Source organism: Aegilops tauschii, chromosome 4, assembly GCF_002575655.3.
Source record: "Aegilops tauschii subsp. strangulata cultivar AL8/78 chromosome 4, Aet v6.0, whole genome shotgun sequence".
NCBI lineage: Eukaryota > Viridiplantae > Streptophyta > Magnoliopsida > Poales > Poaceae > Aegilops > Aegilops tauschii.
Genome location: NC_053038.3, coordinates 18232648 through 18243241, shown reverse-complemented (window position 1 = coordinate 18243241; position 10594 = coordinate 18232648). Strand labels below are relative to the sequence as shown.

General features: G+C 50.1%; 1 protein-coding gene across 1 annotated transcript; it reads right to left on the bottom strand.

Annotated features, from left to right (window-relative positions):
• Nucleotides 1-4579: 4579 nt before the first annotated feature.
• LOC109742622 (oxalate oxidase 1-like) lies at nt 4580-5579 on the bottom strand. The gene has a single exon (XM_020301726.3). It carries the CDS (start codon nt 5507-5509, stop codon nt 4826-4828), a length of 684 nt encoding a protein of 227 aa, XP_020157315.1. The 5' UTR covers nt 5510-5579; the 3' UTR covers nt 4580-4825.
• Between the last annotated feature and the right edge of the window lie 5015 nt (nt 5580-10594).

Here is a 10594-nt window from a genome sequence, read left to right as displayed (position 1 = left end):
CATATGTGGAGCGGAAGCACGAAGAAAGTGAGACCCCGACAGAGGAAGGGAGCATGCCCTCATCTGCACTAGGAGTGGTGAGCTGCAACAACCAACCGAAAATCATCTCCAAAGGGAACCCCTGCCCCTCGTCCTGGCTCGAAGGACGCCGTACCGTCGGAAGATGGGGAAGCTCACCCTAGAGCCAGATTAAATGACAACCACGAACTACCATGAGAGATACTCAGCCCCGCCCCAGCTGAGTCGAGCACGCCTTGGAAGAGCCTCACCCACACACATAGAGCCACACACAAAGGGATGAAGCCGTCAGGATCGAAGGTGCTGAGGAAGGAAGCGAAGAATGATGAAACTGGCACATCAAGTGCAATGAGATCAAGGACAAGCCCGCAAAGAGCGGCACCGCGATCACCCCGTCGTCAATGTGCAACTGAAGATGAGGGATGGAACCCGATCCACTTCCAGCCCTGAACAAAGGGCGCCGACCCGTCTACAAGCAGACTAGCACGACGAAAACACGGGACAACCAAAGAAGCTGCGGGATCGCCAATCACCCGCCGAAGCACAAATACCGATGTGACAAGTCAGACCACGTGATCATCGATCCCCCAATACCTAAACCAGAGCGCCCTCGCAACTCTCAAACCACCAGAGCGGCACCTCCAGGAAGGTGACGGCGAAGAGCGCCAGTGTTGCCCCATCCAAAAGGATGAGGTTTTCACCGGGGCGAGAGGGGAGAGAGGGGGACAGAACCTTGACGGAGCCTCTAGGGAGGGGCACGACCAATTGATGTCGTCACCGTCGTGGCCGGGCCACACCGGCCAAGGATTTCTCCCGGGCTGCCGCCACTCCCGCACCCCAAACGCACCAGATCTGGCGACCAGAGACCGTGAAGGGCCAGCAACGCCGGGGTGGAAGGTGCTATGAGCGGGGGCGGAAAAGACCTGCAGATCTGGCGCCGTCCGCCGGGGGGAAGACCGCACGCGAAGACCAGCCACCAACGACCGCCGCCACCATGCCGCCCGCGCGGCCGAGGAGGCGGAGCAGCACCCGCGACCACTGCTCGCCGGAGAGCCAGCTTCGCCACTCCTTCCGAGGCCGCCGCCTCGACCTCCGGGGCTCTCCGCACGGAGGCAGAGCAGCAGATCCTCGCCGCCACCGTCCTCGTCGACCGCACTGGCTTGCCCGGAGACCTTCTATGGTGGTGGCGAGGGGGGGACTAGGGAGGTGGCGGCGCGCTAGGATTTCGGCGCCGCCCGAGTCGCCCCACATGACTACTGTGCCGACCCACTACTTTTTGAATTGTCTTTTTGGACCGTATACCTGGCCATCCCTCGGGCCGGGCCGAGTTTCAGGCCGGGCCTGACCAAGCCCGACGCAGAAATTCCAGGCCCGGGCCCGGCCCGGCCCGGGCGTCGGGCCTAGAAATCAGGCCCAAGCCTGGCCCGTCAACGTAAAAGCCCACCGGGCCTCTTTGTTAACTCGCAAATATGACGGGCCCGGGCCCGGCCCGTGAGGAGCGTCGGGCCGGGCTTTTTCGGGCCGGGTCGGGTCGGGCGGCCGGGCTGCCCATTGCCAGGTATACCTCTAGGCGAGCGGTGCTACTGCCTCGTATTCCCTCCGTTTCAAAATAGATGACCCAACTTTGGAACGGATGTAGTATAAGGGAGACATAACCACGCCCCAATCTGTCCTTGGTGGTGTAATTGGAGAAAAAAGAGTATAGGCCTGATGTGGTCGCACTAACCAACCCCAGCCCAGTGTGATAATGAAAAGAATAACCAGACCATGAGCATGTACGTACTTTGTTGCTATGCCACGCCCAAACATCACCGAAGTAGTCATGCTTTTCTCAAACAAAAAATAAAATAAAAACAAAAGTAGTCATGCAGATTAGGCTAAGCTATATCCTTTGCACTAGTTATATGTTTCATATCCATGTGGCCCTTCCACATCAGTAAATCATGCATGCCAGCCATAAGTTTTTTTTAAATAGTTGCAACCCACAACATATCTCATACTCCTATATACATGCAACCATGACACATCAACAAGTCATGCATGTTCGTCATAAGTCCTTTTTTGCACTGATTATCTTTTCTATCCATGTAACTCTGCCACATCCGTAAGTCATGCATTCTAGTCATAAGTTACATTTTTTCATTAATTATATGTTGTCATGCATACTGCATGTGTTGGACGGTTGGAGCGTAGGTATGTAGTTCATGCTTCACAATTTTGTTAGAAAATGAAATTCCGTTAACTGCAATATATTTTTCTCTTTTTATACATAATTTACCTGCTTCAAATTTATTTTTATTTGCCGTATTTAAAAATGCAAGTAGAGACCACTCTTACATTGGATTTGCAATAGTATCAGTTGTTTTAGACATCTTTTTTTTTAGAAAAGGAGGATGACCCCCGGCCTCTGCATCTGGGAGATGCATACGGCCACTTTATTGATTATTCTCGAGGACCGTACAAAGTGTTACAACAATGTGTCTGAAACCACCATCTTGGCAACATATGTCGCTACTCCTATCCAAAATGATGAGGGGGTGCTAGCTGGGCCACTACCCAAACCACTCACCTAAGCCTAACATCAAAAGCCGGAAGCCGAAACTCATTCGGAAGCCCCAGCCGAGCCACATACCGGGTCTGGGGCACAATCCGGTCAGACGCACTCGTGTGTCGTCGCCGCCATCTTCCACAGGTCCATCTTCAGATCATATTGAGGCTTCTACCTTGTCTGGCCACTCTGCCATCGACGTCCCCATAACGCCAGACAGCTTCCTCCTCCTGCACGAGTCCATCTCCGCGCATCAGACGCCGAGTCTCCACAGCACCATGCCGCCGAGATCCGCCACCATCAATGTGAAAGATGAAGCACCGCTCCACCAAAGTCGCCGTCCTCTAGTCCCTCGAGCCCGTGTGCACCTCCAAGAATGACGCCCCCAGGGGGGAAACGACACCAGAGAGCCGCCGTCATCCGATCTACTGATCTAGGGTTTCCCCCGGAGGTAGCAGAGAGTGGCCTTGAACTTCTCCACGACGATGCCTTCAGGAAGGGAACGATGCAGACAGCGTCGCCATCGCCGGCCTTGGCAATAGCCAATAGCAGGTTTTCACCCAGATCTGATCGAAGACCTCCATCTCTCGTACACGGGTCGCCGTCCGAGAAAGCCGCCGACGAGCAGACGCCAGATCTAAGTCCCGCCGCCGCCGCGCGCAGACCGGCCGACCACGTGGTTGCAGCCACGCCGCTGCAATCCACCTCGATGCAGAGCCCACGAGGACCTGCGCCGCCATCCCGCGACGCCCGCTACCGCCAGGGACCAAATCCGCGCGGATCTAGCCGGAGGCGTGCCGGCCCGCCACCGCCCGATCTGACCCGCCGCGCCGCGGCCGCCCACCAGGTCGCCGCCAAGGCAGGCCACCCCGACGGAGCGCCGCCGCGCCGCTAGCCCCCGCCATAGGCTAGCGCCCCCGCTCGGGAAGCCGTCCCACGCCGGCCATTACCATGGGCGGAGGGGAAAGGAAGGCCCCGCCGCCGCCCCGGCCGGCCGGGCTTCGCCCGGCAGCCCCACCGGGCGGCGGCGAGGGAGGTGGGCAGAGGAGGGAGGAGAGAGGCGGCGGCCGGGATGGGTTCCCCTCGGGGCGCCCACGGGAGCGCCGCGAGAGGACCGCTAGGGAGTTGATGTTCTTCTCATATCGTAATGCTAGACATCTAGTGTTATTAAAAACACGCCCATATATCATAAAAGGGTGTTCATGCTATGGTAAAGAAACATCCATATTTCTGAAAGCAAACACTTATTTCACAAGAAAATATTCATGTGTTTACTAAAAATGAATAAAACATAAATTTAAAATTTCATGTATAATAAATGTAGCATTCATGTATCATAAAAGTAATAATAATAATAATATCATGAGTCAAAAAATAACCTAAAAATTACTATAATGAAACTAAAAGCAAAAGCGCAACAACAGAAAAATAGAAACCACAAACAAGAATAAGGAAGAAAAGAAAAAAGCAAAAAAGAAAAGATTACAGAAGATATAAAGAAGAAGAATAATCACGTTCAAACAAGGTCCACTCATGGAAAGCTTCACGCTTTGGCTCCCTTATTTGCCACAACGTGCGGCAAATAGGGTTTGCCGTCCGAGGCACATGAGGGAAATGGTACACGTAAATCTAATTTGTTGTTATTGAGATATATTTGTAATTTCAAGTAAAATTTGCAGAAAAATTCATCCACATTGAAAATGGGAATAGCAGGTTTTTATGAAAAAGAATATAATCACCCGCCACCCGCCAGCTGTACAAAAGATCATGTTTTTCGGCATGGGGTGAATTGCTCCGTGGTTTCGAAATAGTACGCTCTCATTGACATATTATGATTTTTAAATATACAGGTGCATCGACTGGTACATTTAGCTTCGTGACAACACATCTCTTCAATTAACTCATATGTCACTGAAATATTTCACTGAACCGTATGTCTTGTGTGAGTGGGTTCCGATTTCATTTACGTATACTGAGCTGAGAATGAATTGCAAAAAAGTAATTGGGCAAATATAAGAACTAATATTTGTATATAGCGTTCAATATATAGAGGAAATATGGCAATAGAAAGTAATACATTTCAATTCCTCGTGTCGGTTTTGATGGCCAGAACTGCGAGGCTAACTTATTCAATCGTATTACAACTGCATGCGAGCTTAACCAGAAGCTTGAATATACAAGTCGGATTATGTATTAGTATTAAATTTCGCTAGCATAGCATGCAGATCGGATTATGTATTGATCATCTTGGGCAGGCTCTTAGGAGGCCTGGAAAGACCCACCAGCGAACCTGGACTTGAGAAGTTCGACCACCCCGGCGTCCACCCGGAGAGCCCTAGTGAGCACCGGCGTGGGGATGGGCGGGTTGGAGCCGAAGAGCGTGAGCGGCACGAAGACGATGCCGGGGTTCTGGCTGTTGAAGGAGACGAACATGGTGGCCTCGGTGTCGCCGGCGTTGAACTGAAAGTGCATGAGGCCGCGCGGGATGAGGAAGTTCTCCCCGGCGTGCACCACCCTGGAGTAGAGCCTGTTCCCGGACTCGTTGCTGCCGATGATCCCCACGAGGAGCTCGCCTTTCATCACGAGGCCAATCTCGGTGGCGCGCGGGTGGATGTGCGGCGGGTTGGTGCCCCCGGGCGCGAAGTCCACGCGGTTCATGGAGATACCCTGCGTGTTCTCGCCGGGGAACTCCGTCACGTCCAGCCTCGTCACGGCCGAGCCGTTCGGGGTGGACGTGTTGCCGCCCCTGGCTAGCTTGGAGGAGAAGAGGAAGTCGTCGCCGGCTTCCGACTGGGGTATGCACGGGTATCCGTTCACCCGGACTGCGTTGCCGTCGAGGTCGGCCACACAGAAGTCCTGGAGAGGGTCAGGGTCCGCGGCCATGATGGCCGGAGCAAGGAGTAGCATAGTGAACAGGCAAGCTATGGTTTTGGAGCACGCCATTGCTTCCTATGGTTGTTCAAGATCAAGAGTGTCTAAGGCACTGGTGGTAGCTGATGTAAGCTGTGGTGGATGAGTGAGTGGTAAGGCAGGCATATGGAGTCCTTTATATAGGGGATCAGCGCACGCATGCATGCATGTGCCGCATGTGTGAATGAAAAAGAGTTCGTTTATTAAAAGTAGAGTATATTATTGTGCGTTCGATAATTCTCAGATGCCTAGAAAGTTCGATTTTAGTAGGAAGAAAAGTGTAGCCCTGAGTAGGGGAGGCCTTGAACTCTGACAAAAAAAAAGGTTTCCCCTGCTTTATATTATAAAGCACCGCACCAAACAAACGACACCAACAACGGTTCAAAGTTCAAAAGCAAGAAAGAAAAGAAGAGAAGTGTTCCAATGCAGATACACTATGAGAGTCTGAGGCATGATCAAAGATTGGCTGGGTCTCCATGATGTGCATTCTAGTGATTGGAGTGACGCGACTTTCGTTAAAGAGCGGTGGAGCCACAATGCTACCAAGAAGACACAATCGCAAAGACCACTTGCTTCCTTGATGCTTCTTATCTCTTGGGAGTTGTGGAATGAGAGGAATGCGCGGATCTTTCGTAATACTGCTGTCCCGGTTGGAGTCATTGTTGCTACGATTAAAGAGGAGGCGTCACTTTGGAGCATGGCGGGGGCGAGGCACTTGAGTAACATAATGCCGCGAGAGTGATTGTTGTAATTCGGCCATGGGCCTTAACCTCTTAAACTTCTCTCTTAATCAATGAAAATGGCAAATCTTTTGCCGCGTTTCAAAAAAAAAGTGTCCCGCAAAAAGAAGAAGAAGAAGAAGAAGAGAAGTGAGTGCGAACAGTGAACGAGCAGGAGGCGGCAACGCCATGGCGTCGACGAAAAGAGTGAGTCTGAGAGTTGATTTTTTAGGGCCAGGGTTGCAGGGCCGTCGCTACTTGCTAGTGCTAGGTGGGGGTGGGGGGGGGGGGGGCGTAAGGGGTTAGAGAGATGTCTGGGGCAGAGATAACATGACTGTGAGGCAGCAATTCATGAGAGGGCGGGGAGGCAAGCCGAGTGCGGTAGTACGACCACTGGCTGCGGGAGGTCACACATTTGATTTTCACCTGTGAGCATGTCTGAACAATCCAAAGCAACGCCTTCAACAAGGACACATGACATAAGCACCGCCATTGACACGTGCAACCATCGAAAGTCAAATATAGGGTTTTAAACTAGGAGGTCGAGACCCGTTAGTCGACGAGCACCACTTAGGCGAACTCATCTTGTACTGCCGTCATCACTTGCCTAAGAAGACGATACTACATGGAGGGGCACGCAAACACCGTTGTCACCAAAAATTGGAATCTGAAACATTCCATGGTATACATGCCCAGAGAAAGAAGATGAACAACGGAAGGTGATCTTGCCGCTCATTCATGATCCAACGGCTGCGAGGAAAACTAGCTAATGCTATTTATTTTCCAGGTACCTGTTAAATAGATGGGCACGGAATGAACAATACACCTTTCCTTTGCGGGGAATGAGCAGTACACTTGTTACAGGCCGTACGTAGCTCGCACAGATATGGTTGACGGCGGCACGGAAGCGGTAGACGTTGACGCTGCACAGGTTGCAGACGCCCGGTAGAAATCTTCTTCCTCTCGAGTTGACACGGCTGGGGAGGCGATGATCGATGATGGTTGATGTGTCGGTGACATGCGTGCGCTCGTGGGACGCGGGGTGCTGTCTGCGTCTGGAGAGTGGGGGCTGAAGACGGAAGAGAGACGGGCCGCTGCATGCCCTGGATCGATCGCGGTCAGAAAATCTAACTTGAAAGTTGAAACCATGCATGCATGCTCTCGTTGTCTCGCTGGCGTCTCCTCCGTTTCCGTGACATGACTCCGTTCTCTCTCTGGGATGATTGATGTGCCTCTTCACCGAGAGTCCAGGCCCAGGGTAGGCATGCAAAGCTATTTTCAGCTTTCCATTCCCGGCGATCGACGAGTAGTCGAGCACATTTTGGCCACGTAAGCGTTAGCTGATGTCTCTTCGGCGAGCACTGATAAACCTCAGCCACTACGTGCAGCAGACTCTTCACGTCCCGTCGGGGAGACCAATTAGTAGCAAGATCGTTGAAAATAGCAGCACACGTCGCCCTCTCGCCCAACAGTGGACATGATCAACCAACGCACGGAAATCCTCGCTCCCTGATCGCTCTTGTCTGCAAAGAATTTATCTATCTATCTATCTACTTCCTCCGTCCGAAAAAAATTGTCCCCAAATAGATGTACCTAGCATCAAGTCAGTGCTAGATACATTCATTTAAGGAACAAGTTTGAGACAAGTTTTTTCGGACGGAGGGAGTATGTACTAAAAGCACAATACGGAAGAAAGATGGATGGATCACTAGAATTCTTGCAAAAACAACACTTTTATATATGATTTATAGATCATGACCGGTAGATCTTCATAAGCGTACGTAAACAGATCACGACCGCTATATCTTCATCATTGTACCTGGCAGATCACACAATTAGATCTTCATAATTGTATTTAAATAGTTTCACATCCATTAGATCTTCATAATTGTATCAAAATAGTTTCGCATTCATTGGGTCTAGGCACACAATTTAGTTTTCCCATCAGGTGTTGAAATTGTATGCGATGAGCAATAATCATCGCACACAATTATGAAAATCGACCTTGTCTGCCGAGCATAGCACACGACACTTGTATTCCACATTTTTCTTTCGAGAGCCGTCTGCTATAGCCCACACATAGTCGTTTTAAATTACATGTGTGATGGACCCAGACATCAAACACGTTGTTTTCAGATGAACTGTTTGCATGTTGTCGCACACAGTTTACCTTCTCAGGTTGTGAGTGATGGTCCAACTATCGCACTCGCACACCGTGGGTGATGTGGTCATCACACACAACTTTTTGCGGCCGTGTGCTATTGTGTGTGTGGGGGGGGGGGGGGGGGGGGGCTTAATAGCCCCATCCGGTATTGGTGCTAGTGGTAGGTCGCCAAGGGGAAAAACAAATGCCGTTTTCGAATACACGGTTATGCAAATCATGAGAAACTTGTTCATTCATGTTTGTTTTGAGACATGGTTGTAAACCATCTCTTACTTTTGTCTTTTCGACGAGCCATGCTACCAACAATTTTTATGTGATGAAAGAAAGTTTCTAGCTGATTGTGGACCATCTTTTCCCCCCAGTTTTTCCAGTATTTCTTGTTTGTTCATCCTCTATATCAGCTCCTTTTTTCTGTTTGCCGGTACTGTTTGTTGGGTTCTTTTCCTCTTAAATACATGGGCCTCTCCGTCTCTACAGAGCGCCTTCTTTCAAAGGACTTTGCCCCGATTGTTCTTAAAGTTGGTAATAGAGTAATGTTGTGGCGTGAGCGGTACAACTCTAGCGCGGGCAAAGTCGTCTTATTAACTCTTGCCTCTCCTCTCTCCCTATGTACCTAATGGGATTCCACCGTTTGTCCAAAGGAACTCATGCGGGCTTCAACAAGCACCGTAGTGCTTTCTTTTGGAATTCGGCTGAGAATAAGCGCAAGTACCGTTAGGTCAAGTGGAAATTGATGTGTAAATCGAAAGGCATGGGTGGTCCTAGTATTATGAATACTTCGGTCATGAATACCTGCCTCATTGTCAAGTGGTGGTGGCGGCGGATTTTCAAAACCCCGGAGGGCACGTTGTTGCATGACATCCTTAAGGGCAGATACTTCCCTTCTGGTAATCTGATGTTTGCTTCGGCATCAGGAGGCTCTCAGTTTTGGCGCGATTTGGTTAGGACAAGGGATACCTTTCGATCTCAGGTTAAATTTGTGGTTGGTAATTGTGTCAATATTCGGTTCCGGACGGACTGGTGGTGTGGCGACAAGCCTCTTTTTTTTGTGTTCCCGGCTATTTTCTCTTATGTTTCTCATCCTGAGATTTCCATCTCGGATCTTGCGCTCGGTGGCTGGGATTTGCAGCTTCCTCACTCTCTCTCACACCCTGCTGAGCTATTTCCTCTGCTCCCGGAGGAGGCAGACCAAGTTTCCTGGCCTCATTCGGCCTCTGTCCGGTTTTCTGTCAAGTCTCTGTACTCTAGATTGATAGTAGGGTCCTCAAGCTCAAAATTTAAGGATGTATGGCGCTGTAAGATCCCTCTCAAGATAAAAAAAATTCATGTAGCAAGTGATCCGCGGTACGCTTCCCACGGCGAACCAAATCCGCAAACGAAATGGACCTGGCCTGCGTTCTATAAGCTTTGCAGAGCTAGAGAGGATACCAACCATGTGCTTTTCAACTTCCATCTTGCTAATCTGTTTTGGTGTGGAGTGCGAGATTGGATGGGTGTGAACTGGTCTCCTTCCTCCTCTTTGATATCCGTTCCTCCTCTAGCTTGCTTTTAGGTCAAACCAGACGTTTGTTCTGGTTCGGCTTTCCGGCCATGTCCTGGGTCATGTGGACTATCAGGAATAAGTTTACTATCGATTTTTTCCTGCCAAACCCGCTGACTATATGTTCAAATTGATGTTCTCCAGCAGTGGAAATCATTGATTAAGGAGCAGGATCTCAAAGCAACTGAAGTCCTGATCGCTAGGGTGCACTCAATGACGTCTTCCTTGCTTTGGTCCACCCCTGCCTCTGCCGGCTGAGTTAGCCTTTTTTTGGTAGTGTGGCCCTCGGGGCGTAGGTAGTTGTCCTGCATGCCGTTTCAAGCTGGTATGCCTTGTAACCGTACTTCTCACTATTTTGGCCGATGGTCGTTTGTCGTTTGTTGGTATTTGTTCCTGAACCTTGCCTGTTGGCTTTATCTATAAAGTTGGGCGTCAGCCTTTTCTCTAAAAAGCAAGGAAACTTCACTTGAGTAAAAATCTTGCCATCCATCCCTACATGTATCTTTGCAGGTGCATTCATAATCCAAACGTTTAAAAATCTAATCGTCATTTATTTCGACAAGAAGAGTGCTATTTCTACTTTCTGGATAGTACACAGAGAATGGTTCAAACTTCATACTTCATAACATTCAATTTCACTAATGTAATGTAATTGAGAATTAACAAACTTATCAAGCAATTGACACATCAAGATC